The sequence below is a fragment of the Pantherophis guttatus genome, chromosome 4, assembly GCF_059756535.1.
Source record: "Pantherophis guttatus breed Tessera chromosome 4, ASM5975653v1, whole genome shotgun sequence".
Taxonomy (NCBI): domain Eukaryota; kingdom Metazoa; phylum Chordata; class Lepidosauria; order Squamata; family Colubridae; genus Pantherophis; species Pantherophis guttatus.
In genome coordinates this window covers 88,465,387-88,484,701 of record NC_142066.1, presented here as the reverse complement: position 1 = coordinate 88,484,701, position 19,315 = coordinate 88,465,387, and the positions used below count along the sequence as shown (strand labels likewise).

Here is a 19,315-nt window from a genome sequence, read left to right as displayed (position 1 = left end):
AAGAACACCAGCACTGCAGAAATCTGTTATTCTTCTCAAAATAGTATAAGTCTGTAATTTGCCTCAATTATATTTCATGTATCAGCCTTCTATAAATCCCGCTTATTATATTTAATCGTCTCTTATGTAACTGGCATTAGTCTATTGGCTAAAAAAAAAGAAAAAAAAGTTTTTTATTTAGTTTAAAAATTTTTAGTTTTGTAGAACCTGCTTCTTCTTTTCTTAACTTGTTGTGGTTTAGATCTCCATCCTGGTTGCCTTTCTAGGACTTGTATATCAGCTGATTGAATTACATGCTGGTCTGTAACTTGATAAGACATCAAATCGAAATCCAAAGCCGCCTCTCTTATATTTATAGGTAATCCAGCTATAGCCTCTGAAGGAGAATCCAAAAGCGGCTCATCCAAAAAGGCCTCTGTAACTTGTTGTTTTTCCATTACCTCCATCTCCATCTGCTTAGCCTGGGTTTCAATATCTTGTTCATTTTGCTTTTCTTTATCCCCCTCCTGTGCTCCTAACACTGATGACATACGTGGAGATGTTGGATCCATTTTAAAAACCTTGTAATAAAATTCTTCCGCTTTTTCAACAGTATTTAGTTGATATCTTTTTCCTTGATATCTCAATATTATACCAACTGGAGCATCCCACCTAAATGGGATGTTTTGTTTCTTTAACTCAGTCACCAAAAATCCAAAGTCCTTTCTATCTTTTAACATCTTGGACGGCAGCTCTTTGTATATCCAAATTTTCCTTCCATTCATTTCTAGAGTGGAGTTAAAAGACTTTTGCACAATATCATTTCTTATTCCTTTATCAGTAAAGTAAATCACCACATCTCTAGGCAACTGCCTTTGCTTTGCCACCCAAGAATTTACTCTGTAGGCCTTATCAATCTTACAGAATACCACTTCAGGACTAACCTTTAAAATCACAGCCAGAACTTCAGCAGACATCTTTCTCAAATCATCTCTGTTATTTTCCTGTAATCCCCTTATTCTGACCGCAAATTGCATCACTGTGACTTCATTTTCAATCCTTTGTTTTATATTATCTGCATTATAAGTCTTGTGATCAGCTTCCTTTATTTTAGACTCTACTTCTGAGCTATTTTCTTGAATATTTATCAAATCATTTTCAATTCTTTGTATCTTATTATCCAGATTATGAATCTTATAATCAGCTTCCTTCATTTTAGACTCTATTTCTGAGTTGATATCTTTATCCATCTTTATAATTATTTCTGAAAAGCTTTTCAAAGCTGTTACAATATATCGTTTCAGCTTATCATACTTTTGTTGTACCAACTCTTTAATTTCCTGTCTAAATTTTTCAAGATTCTGGTTCACAATCTCATCATGTCTTGCCATCTCCTCCAAAACAAATTCCTTTAGGTCTTTAAAGCCATTCTTCTGCATCTGCAAGCTCAAAACTTGTTCATGTGATTTGTAAATGGGGGAGCCCCCCCCCCGCAGCTTGGTTGTCTGGCTTTATCAGTTTTAACGCCATCCTGCCACACAAACAGACTCTTTTTAAAGAAAAAGACTTCTCTCCAAACAATATCAGTATCAAGTCTCTAAGAAGGAAGAAGCATGAAATAAGAATTTTTCTCTTCACTTCTAGCCAGCACTATTGCTTCAGATACTTTGTAGCGTATTAAACTATTCAAACGGAAGGACTTTCGCTTTCAGCTTTCTTCTCAAGCCTCAGCCAGTCACCATTTTAAACTTTCATTCTTCCCCCTTTCACTCTTTCTTCACTTTTAAAATCACTCATAGGGTTGTTAGAAATACTTGCAATTTAGAGTCCCAAATCCAGATTTCATCCTGCTTGTTCAGACAATCTGTTAGTTTTTGTTGATTGGATTGGTTCCATCGCCTGGCTCTGCAAGGCACAGAGTTCCCCCGAGGCCCGGAGCAGCGGCGAGCTGGATAGGGAGCCACATTCTGCTTCCTCCCCAAGAGTAAAAAAAAACTCTGGGGAGTTCGCAGAGGGCTCTACCTGCTCTCGCCGGCTGTCTCTCACGTCTCCTCAATGAGACGGAGTTTTTCGAGCCGTCTCTCAGCTGTAGAGACGGCTCTTATGGGCAAAGAGGCTGGCAGTCCCGAAAGACCGCCTGGCGGCGACCGCACTTCAATAATCTTTGTCTTGTGGTGCAAAGAGCTCCAAGTTCTTGGTGCTGATACTGTGTCTTATTGGATACGCTGCACATACAAGAAGTTCATTTATTTTTCAAAGAAAAACAGAAACAAACTAGTGCTGTTTGTTAAATTGTTTGAATGTGAAGTTTTATTGAGGAAAGCAGCCATTAACTCTTTACTAATAGTTGCTAAATAACTATAAAATAAAACAAACTTTGAAGATATTGTAATACCTTGCACACAGTTTAATCACAGACTTGTTTGCAAGGAATACCTGTTTAACTTATTTTCTTTTAAATTTTCTTTTTTAAAATTTCTTCAGGTACAATAGTTGCTATTTACTTTTTAGCCATTGCTGATAAAGGTTTAAAATAGAAAGCTAATTTTATTAACCTAGTCATAGTAACACTGTTGCACATTTTTAAACAGGTAAAGCCCAGGAAGTGGAATCTGAATTGATAGAAAGTCACCGAACAGAGACAGTTCAACTGCATAAAAAGATTTCAGAAAAGGATGATGATCTACAAAGGACAGTGAAAAAGTATGAAGAAATACTTGAGGTATAAATTTGTATTGAATAATGTTTGTGATCTTAAAATCTAAATATAATGGAAAGTTGTTATACACTTGAGATTCGTACACAGCTATAGATTGGTACACACAACTGTGATATTTATTTATTTTATTTATTTATTTTAGAAAATTTATATTGCCACCTATTTGCACTTGGCGACTCAAGATGGCTTACCCGAATATAAAAACATCTTATATAAAAAAACTAATAAAAGAAAATAATAAAATAATAAAATAATAGTTCTCCCCCCCCCCCAGGACAACACATCACACAAACCATTTAATGGGCTACATCCTGCTCTCGGTTTCCCCAGGCTCGCTGGCAGAACTAGGTCTTCAGTACCTGCCTAAAGAGTGTTAGAGTCGGGGCCAGTCTAATCTCTGGGGGAATGATGTTCTAGAGAGAGGGAGTCACCACGAAGAAGCTTCTTCTGGGTCCCACCAGGTATATCGTTCTAGGGGATGGGATGCGCACATTCCTTGCCTCCCCACTCTAGTGGGTTGGGTAGATATGACTGGCAAGAGATGGTCCCAAGCCGTGAAGGGCTTTAAAAGTGACTACCAGCACCTTGAATTGCACCCAGAAGCAAATCTTCAACCAGTGCAGCTCCCTCAGGAGAGGTGATACATGGGCACACCAAAGTGTGCACAAAATCATGTGGGCTGCTGCATTTTGCACCAACTGGGGCTTCTGGAGGCTCTTCAAGGGCAGCCCCATGTAGAGCATGTTGCAATAGTCAAGATGGGAAATGACTAGGGCATAAGCGGTTGCGCAAAGGCCCTCCTGGCCACGACCTCCACCTGCTGTTTGAGCAGGAGTCACAAGTTCAGGAGAACCCCCAGATTACGCACAGGGTCTGTTTGGGGCAGTGCCACCCCATCCAAGAATAAAGCTGGCAATTCTCCATGGGCCAAAGAAGCCCAAACCCAGAGCCACTCAGTTTTGCCAGGGTTCAGTTTCAACCCGTTGCTTCCCATCCAGCCCCTAACAGCCTCCAGGCACTGCGAGAGGGAGGACACAGCATTGCTTAGCTCACCACGGGTTGAGACATACAGCTGAGTATCATCAGCATATTGATGATACCTCAAACCATGGTAACTGATGATCTCACCCAACAGCTTCATATAAATTTTGAACAGAATGGGCATTGGTCTTACCGTACAGGCCAAATTTTTTGATAGTTGTGTCATCGTCCAGAGATGGGCTGCTTCAGTCGGATCTGTCACTGGCTGAGCCACAGTTTTTTGACCACGTTCCTTGCTCCTCCCTTTGGGGCCCAGTTTGGTGAAGGAGGCCACAGGAAAGATCTCCAACAGGAACCACCACTATCAGAGATAGAAACTGGTCCAATGGAACAACTGGAAAATAAACTCCTTTAACATTAACAAACAAACAAACTGTACAGGCCTGAGACAAAACAAACTATTAAATTTAAAAAGATAAAATTATATAAAACATTCACAACCTTAAAATTACAATCAGCAATGCTAATCATAACAAACAAACTAAATATATGTAATATATATAAGTACAAATATACACAATGACTTATTTCCTCTTTTATCTTAATGACAGTGTATGATTATTACTTTTAATTTCTTACTAAATTTTAACTTTACCTTCTTTTCCATTGGTTTATCCACTCATACCAACTATCCCATACCTTAAAATACTGTGAGTCTTCCTTGTCTTTTAATTTCAAAGTTAGTCTATCCATTTCTGCACATATATAAATTTTTTGAATTATTTGCTGCTCCGTTGGCAATTGATCTGTTTTCCAGGCTTGTGCTAGGGCTAACCTAGCCGCTGTGATTATATGTAATGTTAGATATTTTGTTTCTTTTCTAATGTTTTGTTTAAGCATTCCTAACAAAAAGATTTCTGGTTTTTGCTCAATATCTTCCGCAGTTATTTCTGATATCCACATTTTTATTTTTATCCAATATTTCTTAATTTTTGGGCAAAGCCACCAGACATGAAAGAAGGTTCCCTGTGCTTGTTTGCATTTCCAACACGTTGGATTAAGATTTGCATACATCCTCACCAATCTCGCAGGGGCTAGATACCATCCGTACCACATCTTGTAATGATTCTCCTTATATGCTACTGGTTTTGTTATTCTATAGTTGGTTTCCCATACCCTTTCCCATTCTTCCAATTGTATATTTTTACCAATATTCCTTGCCCAGGCTATCATTTGTCCTTTAACTATATTTTCTGCCAAGTCAAATTCTAATAAATATTTATAAATCTTTGAAATCAATTTTCCATCTTTAGCTTCTAATAATTTGTCTAGCCAGTTGGGGTTTGTTTCAATTCCTCCTTCCTCACTATCTTTATTGTATCTAGTTTGTATTTGTAGGTAGGGCCACCAATCCATTTCTTTACCTTGGTCCCTAAGTTCCTGCCATGTTTTTAATCTTCCATGAGAATCCAGTAATTCTTTGTATCTTATTAATTTATGGGCAGCTAGTGTGTTGGGGTGCATTGCCGCCTCCAATGTGGATATCCAGCCGGGAACCTTCATATAATGTTTATTTTTAATTTCAAACCAAATGCCAATTAGTGAATTTCTTATTATATGATTTTTAAAATGTTTATATGTTTTGTTCCACAAGAAGGCATGCCACCCCTTCAATAAATCGTGGCCTTCCAATTTTAAGTCTTTGATTTTCCAAATTGACCCATTCTTTAATCCATGTCAGACTCACCGCTTTGTAGTATTTTTCCCACACTGGTAGGCCAAAACCCCCTCTAGTTCTATCATCCTGTAATATGTTTAAATTTATCCTTGGCTTTTTTCCCTCCCATATGAATTTTGATGTTATTTTATTCAGATTTGTAAAGAAGTTTTTCTCTAATTTAACCGGAATAGTTTGAAATAAGTAGAGGAGTCTCGGCAGTATATTCATCTTTATCGCCGCAATTCTTCCTAGCAATGATAGCTTTAGTTTCCCCCATCTTTCTAAGTCTTTTTTAATTTGTTGTACTAACTCTCCGTAATTATTATCTTTTATGGCTACATTCCTACTTGTCAAATTGATACCTAAATATTTTATCTTCTTAACTGCTTGTAATCCTGATTGTTTTTCTTACTCTTCTATTTGTTTTACTGTTAGGTTTTTAGTTAATATTTTGGTCTTATCTTTATTAATTTTAAACCTGCCACTTTGCTGAATTTCTCTATCTCATCTGTTAATTTTAATTCTGTTTCTAGTGGGTCCTCTATGAAGAATACAAGGTCATCAGCAAACGCTTGGACCTTGTATTCTTCTCCTTTTACCTTGAGTCCTTTTATGTTTTTATTTAACCTAATTCTTCTAAGTAAATTTTCCAAGATTAGAATAAAAAGTAGTGGTGAAAGTGGGCACTCTTGCCGTACTCCTCTACTTATTTCAAAAAAATTTGTTAGTTCCTATTGACTAGTATTCTTGCTCTCTGTTTTGTGTATATTGAAGCTATCATCTTTTCAAATTTCTCCCCGAATTTCATATTTTTTATTTGTTGTGTCATAAATCTCCAATTAACCCGATCAAATGCTTTTTTAAAAACTTTTTTATTTTTTTTTATTTTTTTCCCCATTTTTTAAATAATTTTTTATTAATTTTATTAACATACATGAATCATAATATATAATATATAACAATAAACACAATACAAACTATCAACGAGTGCTCCCCCTCCCCTCGGGATCATTCCTGCTTCCAAAATCTTAAAGCTTCTTCTGGTGGTGGTATCCCCCTTCCTCCCGAAAACACATATATTAGGAACTGTTTCCAGATTCCATTGAATTCATTTACTTTCATTATGCCCCTCCTTACTTTAATATTAAAAGTCAGTTTATCATTTATGCCAATATACCATACTTCCTTATACCATTCTTCCAAACAATAATCACCTCATGTCTTCCAGTTCCTAAAAATCATTAACTTTGCTGCGGTTAACAAATTTGTTATCAACTCTTTAGTCTCTTTTTTACACTTTATATCTTCCAATAGTGAGAATAATGCTACCTTTGGTGCCTCTTCTACCTTTATTCCTACAATTTCTTCAATCTCCTTAAAACCATCTTCCACAATTTTTAAACAAATTTACAATCCCACCACATATGTAAATACGTTCCTTTTTCCCCAGAACCTCTCCAACAGTTATCTGAGTAATTCTGATTCATATTGCTTAATCTAACCGGAATTAAGTACCACCTCCATACCATTTTATAATAATTCTCTTTTATTCTTACTGACATATTTCTCAACACTCTTTGTTGCCAAATTCTTTCCCAGCTCTGTTACCCTATTTGTATCTTCAAATCAGTTTCCCATACAATCCTTCCTAAATTTTCCCTCTCCTCTTCCTCCAACAATGTTTTATAAATTCCACTCATTAAGCCTTTTATCCCTTTATTTTCTTCCTTTACAGTTTCAGTTTTTTCAATTAATTCCTCGAACCTCGTTAACTCTCTACACTCTCCATTTTCTCTTATCCAGTTTTTAGTCCATTGTTCCACTTGGCTATAATTTAACCAAGACAACAGTTTTCCTCCTAGAACCTCTTCCAATTTCCCACGTGTCCTCATTCCTCCTAACCATTCCCTTAGTTTCATTTTATTTTTCTCTTTTAAAATTTTATTCACTTCTTCAAATTCCCTGGGAACTTTTCCAAGATTACTACCGATGTTAATGGAGAGTTCTTCGGAAGCAGCCTCCCTTTATATTTACTCCAAATTTCCCAATGAAACTTCAGGATAGGATTGCTTATGCTTTCCTGCTTCCACCTTCCATAAAAAATATATTTTCCAGCTTCCATTCTAATTTGGTTTTAATTTTAGATTTATCTTCCAACCATTCCAATTCTCCTATTCCTAAAATTGCCTCTATAACATGTCTAAGCCTATTAGCGACATAATATAATTTAATCTTTGGGAGTCCTAAACCCCCTTTTTTTTGGCTTAGATACCACTTATTTTTATTTATCTTCACTTTCTTATTCCCATTACAATAGTTATTCAATCTATTCTGCCAACTCTTTAACTCTAAATCTGATATTTTTATTGGTAGCATCCTAAAAGCAAAATTAATCTTTGTTAAACTCTTAAATTTTACTAAAGCAATTCTTCCAAACCATGATAAATTCAACCTTTTATATTTATTCAAACTTTCCAAAATCTCCTTCTTTAAACTGCCTAGATTTTCCTTTTCTAACTTCTCCAAATTTTTTGTAATTCTAACTCCCAGGTATTTAATATGATCTTTAATTCTCGTTTCGCTTCGCAATACTTTTTTTTAAAAAATTTGATTTATATGCCGCCCTTCTCCGGAGACTCAGGGCGGCTTACAATGCGTTAAGCAATAGCCTTCATACTTTTGTATATTTATACAAAGTCAGCTTATTGCCCCCACAAACTGGGTCCTCATTTAACCTACCTTAGAAAGGATGGAAGGCTGAGTCAACCTTGAGCCTGGTAAGATTCGAACCTGCAGAAATTGCAGGCAGCTGTGTTAATTACAGGGTGCATTAAACCACTGTACTACCAAGGCTCCTTCTCTTCCCTTTTAGTATAATTAAACAACATCAACTCAGATTTTGACCAATTTATTCTTAATCCAGTTATTTCTTCAAATTCTTTTAGATGCCATCCAATTCTTCCCATCTTATCTACTATATTCTTAACTGTTAACGAAGTATCATCAGCAAACATATTTAGTTTTATTTTACCTATCCCTTCTATCTCCCCGTCATCTCTTAATGCATTGGCCAATAGTTCCATAACCAATACAAATAGGACAGGTGAGAGTGGGCATCTTTGCCTTGTTCCTCTGGCGAGTCGTAACTCCATCATTCACTACCACTAAGGCAGAGTTCCGAGAATATAATTGATCTTATTACAACTTTGAATTTATTTCCAAACCCCATTCTTCTATTACCATCTTTAATGCTTGCCAGCTCACACAATTGAAGGCCTTAAAAATGTCTAAGATCCCCGCTTTAAGCTTTAGATTTTTAATCTTGTGAATTGCATTTAACACTCTTCCAACCAAATTATGCATTTGTCGACCCATTACAAATCCACATTGATCTTCCATTATATAATTACCTATAAAATTATTCATTCTTCTTGCTAAAATAGTTGAAAATTTTTTTGCATCTTGATTTATTAATGATATAGGTCTGTATGAGTCAGGGAGCGTTGGATCCTTATCTGGTTTAGATATTAATATTATTAACGACTGCTCCCATGATTCTGGAATCTTTTCCCCTTCTAATATTTATTTATTTATTTATTTATTTATTTATTTATTTATTTTATTATTTTATTTTATTTTATTTTATTATTTTATTTTATTTTATTTTAGTATTTTATTATTTTATTTTATTTTATTTTATTTTATTTTATTATTTTATTTACTTTATTTTATTTTATTTTTTTATTTTATTTTATTTTATTTTATTTTATTCTATTTTATTTTATTTTATTTTATTATTTTATTTATTTTATTTTATTTTATTTTATTTTATTATTTTATTTTTATTTTATTATTTTATTTTATTTTATTTTATTTTATTATTTTATTTTATTATTTTATTTTATTATTTTATTTTATTTATTTTATTTTATTTTATTTTATTATTTTATTTTATTTTATTTTATTTTATTTTATTATTTTATTTTATTTTATTTTATTTTATTTTATTTTATTATTTTATTTCTATACCGCCCTACTCCCGAAGGACTCAGGGCGGTGCACAGCCAAACAATAAAATACATACATACAAAAATTTAAAAGTGGAATTAAAATCAAATTAAATAGTTTTGGCCCAATCAAATTAAAACCCGAATCAATTTAAAACCAATTTTAAAATTTGAATATATAAAATACTAAAAAATATTAAAAATTTAAAAATCTTTTATAAAAGAGGGAGAAAATTAGGCCAGCCACGCCTGGTGAAATAAAAAGGTCTTTAAGGCGCGGCGGAAGGTGCGCAGATCCGGGCTCCTCCGTATCTCCGGGGGGAGCTCGTTCCAGATAGTAGGTGCCCCCACAGAGAAGGCTCTCCTCTGGGGGCCGCCAGTCGGCATTGTTTGGCCGACGGCACCCGGAGGAGCCCCTCTCTGTGGGAGCGTACCGGCCGGTGGGAGGCTATTGGTGGTAGTAGGCGGTCCCGCAAGTACCCAGGTCCTAAGCCATGGAGCGCTTTAAAGGTGGTAACCAAAACCTTGAAGCGCACCCGGAAGACCACCGGGAGCCAGTGCAGCTCGCGCAGGAGGGGTGTTACATGGGAACGCCATGTCGCTCCCATTACCACCCGCGCGGCCGCACTCTGCACCAGTTGGAGCCTCCGGGTGCTCCTCAAGGGGAGCCCCATGTAGAGAGCGTTACAATAGTCCAGGCGGGAGGTGACGAGGGCATGAGTGACTGTGCGTAACGAGTCCCGATCCAGAAAGGGACGCAACTGGCGGATCAGGTGAACCTGATGAAAAATCCTCCTGGTCACGGCCGTCAAGTGCTCTTCTAAAGACAGCCGTGAATCCAGGAGGACGCCCAAGTTGCGAGCCCTCTCCGTGGGGGCCAGCGATTCGCCCCCAATAGTCAGCGATGGCGTCAACTGACTATATCGGGACGTCGGAAACCACAGCCACTCAGTCTTGGATGGGTTGAGCCTGAGCTTGTTTCTCCCCATCCAGATCTGCACGGCCTGCAGGCACCGGGGCATCACTTCAAGGGCATCGTTGGGGTGGTCCGGGGTGGAGATGTACAGCTGAGTGTCATCAGCGTACTGGTGGTACTTCACCCCAAAACCACGGATGATCTCACCCAGCGGCTTCACATAAATGTTGAACAGGAGGGGCGAGAGGACCGACTCTTGCAGCACCCTGCATATGAGGGGCCTCGGGGTCGACCTCTGCCCCCCTGTCAACACAGACTGTGACCGGTTAGAGAGAAAGGAGGAGAACCACTGGAACACAGTGCCTCCCACTCCCAACTCTTCCAACCGGTGCAGCATGATACCATGGTTGATGGTATCAAAAGCCGCTGAGAGATCTAACAGGATCAGGACAGAGGAGCAACCCCTATCCCGAGCCCTCCAGAGATCATCTACCAACACGACCAATGCCGTTTATATTGCATTATACAGCTTTAATAATTTTGGTATTAATAATGTTTTAAATATTTTATAGAATTCTGTTCCTAATCCATCTACCCCGGGTGATTTACCCACCTTCAAACTTTCAATTACTTCTACAATTTCCCTTTGCGATATACTCCTTTCCATTAATTGCAAGGACGTGCTGAGGATTTTGCGTATTATCTGCACGATAAAATCGCTCAAATTCGGGACGGCTTGGACTTTGACTGGCTGGGTTCAGGCGAGGTGTCTGAGGCAGGTCGAGACTGTTATCTGGGATGAGTTTGACCCTGTGACCCCCGAGGACGTGGACAGGATGCTGGGCAGGTTGAACGCAACAACATGCTTATTGGACCCGTGTCCCTCCTGGTTGGTGCTGCCTACCCGGAAGGTTACATGAGGCTGACTCCAGAGGATTATAAACGCTTCCTTGAGTGAGGGTTTATTGCCTCCCACCTTGAAAGAGGCGGTGGTGAGGCCCCTCCTCAAGAAGCCCTCTCTGGACCCAGTTGTTTTGGCAAACTATCATCCAGTTTCCAACCTTCGCTTCCTGGCGAAGATTGTTGAGAGTGTGGTTGCACGACAGCCCCCGCAGTACCTGGATGAAACCGTCTATCTAGATCCGTTCCAGTCCGGCTTCAGGCCCGAGTACAGCACGGAAATGGCATTGGTCGCGTTGGGGATGATCTCTGGAGGGCTCAGGACAGAGGTTGCTCCTCTGTTCTGGTCCTATTAGACCTCTCAGCAGCTTTTGATACCATCGACCATGGTATCATGCTGCACCAGTTGGAAGGGTTGGGAGTGGGAGGCACTGTCTTACGGTGGTTCTTCTCCTATCTCTCCGACTGGTCGCAGTCCGTGTTGGCTGGGGGGCAGAGGTCGACCTCAAGGCACCTGGTTTGTGGGGTGCCACAAGGGTCGGTCCTCTCGCCTCTCCTGTTCAACATTTATGTGAAGCCGCTGGGCAAGATCATCCGTGGTTTTGGGGTGCAGTGCCATCTGTACGCTGATGACACCCAGCTGTACATCTCCACCCCAGACCACCCCAACGATGCCCTTGAAGTGATGTCCTAGTGCCTGGAGGCCATGTGGGTCTGGATGGGGAGGAACAGGCTCCGGCTCAACCCCTCCAAGACTGAGTAACTGTGGCTGCCGGCGTCCCGATATAGTCAGCTGGTGCCATCGCTGTCTATTGGGGGCGAGACATTGGCCCCCACGGAGAGGGCGCATAACTTGGGTGTCCTGGATGCATGGCTGTCTTTAGAAGAGCATATGACGGCCGTGACCAGGGGGGCTTTCTATCAGGTTCGCCTGATACGTCAGTTGCGCCCCTTTCTGGATCGGGACTCCCTATGCACGGTCACTCATGCCCTCATCACTTCCCGTCTGGACTACTGCAACGCTCTCTACATGGGGCTCCCCTTGAGGAGCACTTGGAGGCTCCAACTGGTACAGAATGCGGCCGCGTGGGTACTTATGGGGGCGACATGGCGCTCCCACGTGACACCTCTCCTGCGCGAGCTGCATTGGCTTCCAGTGGTCTTCCAGATGCGCATCAAGGTATTGGTTCTCATCTTCAAAGCGCTCCATGGTTTAGGGCCTGGTTATTTACGAGACCACCTTCTGCCACCGATAACCTCCCACCAGCCAATACCCTCCCACCAGAGAGGGCCTCCTCAGGGTGCCGTCGGTCAGGCAATGTCGGCTGGCGACCCCCCCGGGGAAGAGCCTTCTCTGTAGGGGCACCCACCCTCTGGAATGAGCTACCCCCAGGGATACAACTGATCCCGGACCTCTGTATCTTCCGCCGGGCCCTGAAGACTTTTTTATTTCAGCAAGCCGGGCTGGGTTAAAAAATATTTTAATTGGGGAATTTTATGGGTAAGGGGTTTTTAATTGGGGAAGCCAAAGATAAATTTAATTTCATTTTATAGTATTTTAATGTTTGTATTGTGTGTTGTTCATTTTGGCTGTTCACTGCCCCGAGTCCTTCAGGAGAGGGGGCGGTATAAAAATTTTAAAAATAATAATTAAATTAAATTAAATTAAATTAAATTAAATTATTAAATTAAATTAAATTAAATTAAATTAAATTAATTAAATTAAATTAAATTAAATTAAATTAAATTAAATTAAATTAAATTAAATATAAATAATATAAATATAAATATAAATATAAATATAAATATTAATAAATAATAAATAATAAATAATAAATAAATAAATAAATAAATTCTTTATGTTCCGTTTCCAGTCCCCTTTTTATATATTTCCCAATATAAGCCTCCATTCTATTCTTATAAACCTCCTTACCCTTGTACAACTCTTGATAAAATTCCTGGAATATTTTTAACTTTCCTTTCATTGTACTACAATAATTCCCCAATTTATCTTTCACTATACCTATTGAATTTTTAACTTTCTCCTTTTGTGTGAGCCTGGCAAGCATCTTGGAATTTTTATTACTATTTTCAAAAAATTCTCTTTTCATGTATATTAAATTATTCTGAACTTCCTCTAAATTTTTATTCTCTAATTCTTTTTTCTTAGCTTGTAATTCTATTAATTTCTGTTTATTTCTTGTATGCCAATACTCTTTTTCCAATTTCTTAATCTGTTCCTCTAATTTTTCCCGTAATGCAGCTTCTTGCCTTTTAACACTACAAGCTTTCCTAATACATATTCCCCGTGTCACCACCTTCATGGTGTCCCACACCAATCTCGTTACTATTTCTCCTTTTTCATTAATTTCCCACAATTCTGATATCTCCTTTTGCATTTTCTCAACCACTTTCTCATTTTTAAGAATCCTTGTAGTCAACTTCCATCTAATCGCTTCTCTATAGTCTTTTTTTACCATGAAGTCTAAACTAACCACTGCATGATCTGTTACTTTAATTATTCCCACTTCCATTCTACACAACTTAGTTGCCATATCCCTAGAAACGAAAACATAATCAATTCTAGAATAAGATTTATAAATTGGGGAATAATATGTAAAACCGGGCTCCCCTCCTTTAAGAAAATGCCACCCATCCACGTAATCTTTTTCTTTTATTAATTTATTTAAAATGGTGATATTATTCCTCCTTTCAGCACTTGTGGGATTGGTCCTATCCAATCTATTATTCATAACCATATTAAAATCTCCACCTAAGATGACATGTCCTTCTTTAAATTCTTCTATTACTTTAAACAGTTCTAAAAAAAATTCTCTATGTCTCACATTTGGAGCATAAACATTAACCAATGTATATGCTGTACTTTCAATTTGACCTTTAATCATAATAAATCTGCCATGCCCAACTTTTTTTATATTCTCCATAGTAAATCCAGTTCTTTTAGAAATCAGTATGGCCATCCCATTTTTATTTTTATTTTTTTGAAGTCCCCAGTGACTTTTCATAATGGAGTGACTACTTCAAAAGAACTTCATTTACTCTATCCTTATCCTGGTGAGTTTCCTGCAAAAAAATGATGTCAGATCTTTCCTTGTTTAGCAATTGTTTGATTCTCCTCCTTTTCACCACTGCCCCCAAACCTTTGACATTAAGTGTTGTAATTCTTATAGTTTTATCCATATTCAGCACATACAAATTCTTTACAATCCCTTGTGCACTTTAACTTAAACCAACATATAAAAAAGCACAAAACAAACTCAACTAAATAACCCTCATAATCTACCCCCCTTCCCCACCCCCCCACCCCCAAATCTCCCCAAACTCTTTTCCCCCCACTAAATCCCCGGTAGCCTAATGTTCCAGCCATTCCCTTAAAAGGGGGGGGGAGATGAAGCCCACAGTCCAGAACCAGCAAGCCTTCTTGTATTAATATGTTACAGATTTATCATCTCAGTCTTGTCGATTTCACTTCCCACTTGCCGTGGCTCCTCTTCCTCCACCATTGGCACTTTTAAGAGCAGCATCGCCCTGCAATTCCAGCTCCAGACTTTTAAGTAGCTCAGTGCCTTGCTCCAAAGAGGTAATCCTATATTGTTTCCTTTCATACATAAACCTCATAAATACTGGGTATCCCTATGCATACTTTATCTCCCTTCTCTTGAGCTCCACTTAATTGTTTGGTGACAAAGATCGTTATAAACTTGAACTGTAGATCCTTGAAACTTCAACAAAGCTAACGCCCTCAGCTTCATCATCAGCTGCTCTTTTTTGTAATAATTAGAGAATTTTACCAAAATGTCTCTGGGACAAGACCCAGCTCTGAAAGCGCCCACTCTGTGGACGCGCTCAATGTCCTCTTCTCCCGTGGTCAGGTTAGGGATTATTTCTTTAAACCATCGTGGGATCAATTTCCTCATGTCCTCTCCTGTCATCTCTGGTAAATTTCAAATTCGTATTGATGATCGTCTGCTTTGTTCTTCCAGAGAAATCAGTCTTTTCTCATGCTCATCAAACTCCAGAGAGTGCTTTTCTTCCATCTGCCTCATTTGTTTCCCTAATTGGTCAGTTACCACTCTAAGAAGCTTAATCTGTTTATCATTATGACCAATATTTATAGCTAATTGGTCCATGCGCTTGTCAACTTTTTCTGCATAATCATCCATTCTTTTGAAAACGGCTTCTTTAGTGCTCTGGGTGAATCGAAGCAAGAGAGTTTAGAGAGCGAAACAATAATGGCGGTGAAAACTGGCTCACAGCCAGCAACAGTGGATGAAATCAAACGCTTTTTGTGCATCCAGAAAAATCAGGGCTACTTGTTTCTTTGGATGCATCTCATAATATTCTATTACATTAATCACAGTCCTTATGTTGTTTTTAATTTGTCTTGCCGGCAGAAATCCGTTCTGGTCTGGATGTATTCTACGGTTTAATATTGCCTTTAATTTGTTTACCATCAAATTCATAAAAATCTTACAATCGGAGTTTAATAAGGAGATCGGCCGATAGTTTTTTGTCTGTGTTGTATCTGCCCCTTCTTTCGGGATTAGCGAGATATATGCTTCCCTCCAAGAGTCTGGTAGCTTTGCCTCTTTCAATGCCTCAATGATTCCCCTAATCCTTTGTATAATTCTATTGGTAACCCATCTGTTTCCGGGTTTTATTGTTTTTTTTTTGTTTTGTTTCCTAATTGTTTCCTGTAGTTCCTCTATAGTAATCTCTCTATTCAATATCTCTTCCTCTTCTTCAGTTACTACTGGCATTCACTCCTCTTTTAGATATTGGTCTATTTCCTCTGTTGGCACTTTATCCTGTGTGTATAAATCTTGAAAGAATTGGGTTACTATCTCTTTCTTCTTTTCTAGTTTCTGTTGTAACTTACCTTCCTTATCCTGTAATTGATGGATTGTTCGTTTCTCTCTTTCTTTCCTTAATTTATAGGCCATCCACCTCCCTGATTTGTTCGCCTGTTCAAATTGGTTTTGTTTTATAAATTTCAATGTATTGACATATTTTTCTTGTTCAAATAGATTCAATTTGTGCCTAGCTGCCATCCAATTAGCTCTTATTTGTTCGTCTCCTGGCCTCTCCTGTAATTTTCCTTCTCAATTTTTGATCTCTTCATGAATTTTATTATATTCATTTTCCTTCTCCTTTTTCCTTTTACTATTATAGGCTATTGTTAAGCCTCTAATATAGGCTTTTGTTGTGTTCCACAAGTTTAGGAGGGATGTCTGATATTTACTGTTATCCTTATAAAACCACTTCAGTTCTTTTTCTGTCTTTTCAGTATACTCTTTTTCTTTCATTATCTGTACATTCATCATCCATCTGCTCCTTTTCTTTCTTTGCCCTCTCCATTCTATTATTATTGGGTTATGGTCAGCCCAATCGTTTGTCACTATCTCTACTGATTCCATCTCCTGTATTAAGATCTTAGTAGCCCATACCTTATCTATCCTCGACCAGGATTTATGAGGGTTGGAATAATATGTGTACTTTTCCTCTTCTGGGTTATATAGTCTCCAAATGTCTACTAAGTTTAATTCTTCTGTTAAATTTAAAAATGTTTTCAGCAGCAAATTTTTCTTTTTCTTTTTTTTATTATTCTGATCGCTCCTATAGATTTTTTGGGGGTCCACAGTTGCATTAAGATCCCCCAACAAACATACATTTTCTATATTTTGTTCTATTATCTTTTCATGCAGTTTTTGGTAAAATTCTTTTTGTTCACTATTTGGCGCATATACAACAACTAACAATACGCTTTTACATTTAACATTTACTTCAATCATCAGGATTCTTCCTATCTTGTCTGCATATTTCAAATTACTTTCTATCTCTTCATTAACATTAAATTTTCCTAATTTTTTACATTGTAAATATTTTTCATCTTGTTTTCTTATATGGGTTTCTTGAAGACATACAATGTCTATTTTTTGTTTGATTAATTTCCTAAAAATTTGATGTTTTTTGGCTGGCGAATTAAGTCCGTTTATGTTTAATGATATAATTTTAAGATTCCGGTCCATTCTTTAGAATTTGTCTTATTCTTTTTTGTTCCTTTACTTCCTGTCCTTTTTCTTAGCTTGGTTTTGTGCTCTTGTTGTTACTCCTTCTTCTTTTTGAATTTCCCCCTCTTCTTCTTTTTCTTTCTCCTTAGTACTCTCCTCACATGGAATTTCTTGGTCTTCTCGTCTTTGTTTTGATTTAACTCTCCTTTCCAACTCTTCTCTTCTGCCATTTGTTCTTTCTAATTCTATCACCTGGTCCTGTAGGGTTTGTGCCTTCTCTAAAGAATCAACTTTTATCTTTTTCCCCTGCCACGTGACCAACACTCCCTCCGGTATTATCCATTGAAATAATATTTGTTTTCTATTTAGTAATGCAGTGAGGAATCCATAATCCTTTCTCCATTCTCTAATTCTTTTTGGTATTTGTTTTAGTGTTATTATTTCTTTCTGTTTGTAATACATTGGTTCCTCTTTTGTTATTTTGAAGACGATATCTCTGACTTTCCTTTGCACAAATCATACATGGACCTCTCTTGGCAATTTGTGTTGTCTCGCGTAGTTGGTATGCACTCTAAATACTTCATCTAATTCGTTAATAATCTCATCTTTATCTCGCTGCAGAGCTTTCGCGATCCTATCGGCCATTACTAGAGTTAGGTCCTCATCTCTTTCTTCTCTCACATTTTGGAACCTTAAGTAGAATGCCGCTCTCTCCATCTCTAACTGTGCCACCGTGTTATCGAGACCTTTATTGAGGCCTGTCATTTTCTCATCTAATAACTCTAATTTCTCTTCCGTTTGCTCTGGTTTTTTTTTTCTGTTTTTTTTTTTCCTATGGCCGTGATCCTTTGGTCGTTTTTTTGTATTATCTCTTGAATAGAGTCCATTTTTTCATCTAGTTTTTGTATATCCTCTTTGACCAATTTTTTGACTTCGTCCGGGTCTCTCCTGGCTTCCTCAAGGTTTCTAGACAAGCATTCTTGCATTTTTAACATAGTTTCCTGTATTATATTTATATATATATATATATATATATATATTATATTTATATTTATTAAATTTTTATACCGCCCCCTCTCCCGAAGGACTCGGGGCGGTGAACAGCCAAGATTAAAAAACATACAATATAAACATTAAAATACATTTAAAACAAAATTAAATCCAAAATGGCTCCCCAATTTAAAACGCCTTACCCATAACCCTATAATTAAAACAAATTTAAAATTTCCACATTAAAAGGGGGAAGATTTAGGCCAGGCCAGCTTGATGAAATAGAAGAGTCTTAAGCGCGCGGCGGAAGGTGTGCAGATCAGGGATCCTCCGTATCTCTGGGGGGAGCTCGTTCCAGATCGTAGGTGCCCCCACAGAGAAGGCTCTCCCCCTAGGAGCCGACAGCCGACATTGTTTGGCCGACGGCACCTGGAGGAGCCCCTCTCTATGGGAGCGTACTGGCCGGTGGGAGGCTATTGTGGTAGCAGGCAGTCCCGTAAATAATCAGGTCCTAAGCCATGGAACACTTTAAAGTTGATAACCAGAACCTTGAAGTGCACCCGGAAGACCACCAGCTCGCACAGGATAGGTGTTACATGGGAACTCCACATCGCTCCCATAACCACCCGCATGGCCGCACTCTGCGCCAGTTGGAGCCTCCGAGTGCACCTCAAGGGGATCCCCATGTAGAGAGCGTTGCAATAGTCCACACGAGAGGTAACGAGGGCATGAGTGACTGTGCGTATGGAGTCCCGATCTAGAAAGGAACGCAACTGGCGAATCAGGCGGACCTGATGAAAAATCCTCCCGGTCACGGCCGTCAAGTGCTCTTCTAAAGACAGCCGTGAATCCAGGAGGGCGCCCAAGTTGCGAGCCCTATCCATGGGGGCCAATGATTCGCCCCCAATAGTCAGCGATAACACCAGCTGACTATATCGGGACGTCGGAAACCACAGCCACTCGGTCTTGGATGGGTTGAGCCTGAGCCTGTTCCTCCCCATCCAGATCCGTACGGCCTCCAGGCACTGGGACATCACTTCAAGGGCATCGTTGGGCTAGTCCTGGGTGGAG

At 38.5% G+C, this 19,315-nt stretch overlaps 1 protein-coding gene and 1 pseudogene across 13 annotated transcripts in view; one reads left to right on the top strand and one right to left on the bottom strand.

Annotated features, from left to right (window-relative positions):
* Window positions 1–19,315, top strand: part of GOLGA4 (golgin A4) — a 268,354-nt gene that overhangs the window by 191,984 nt on the left and 57,055 nt on the right. For 11 of the 13 annotated variants that reach the window (XM_060686081.2, XM_034421341.3, XM_087892450.1 and 8 more), the window contains one exon: window positions 2,571–2,701. The exons of the other annotated variants lie outside the window; for them this stretch is intronic. In XM_060686081.2, coding sequence (XP_060542064.1) covers window positions 2,571–2,701 — 131 coding nt within the window. The remainder of the gene's footprint in view (window positions 1–2,570; window positions 2,702–19,315) is intronic. 13 annotated transcript variants of the gene reach the window in all.
* Window positions 14,637–17,899, bottom strand: LOC148114219 (uncharacterized; annotated as a pseudogene).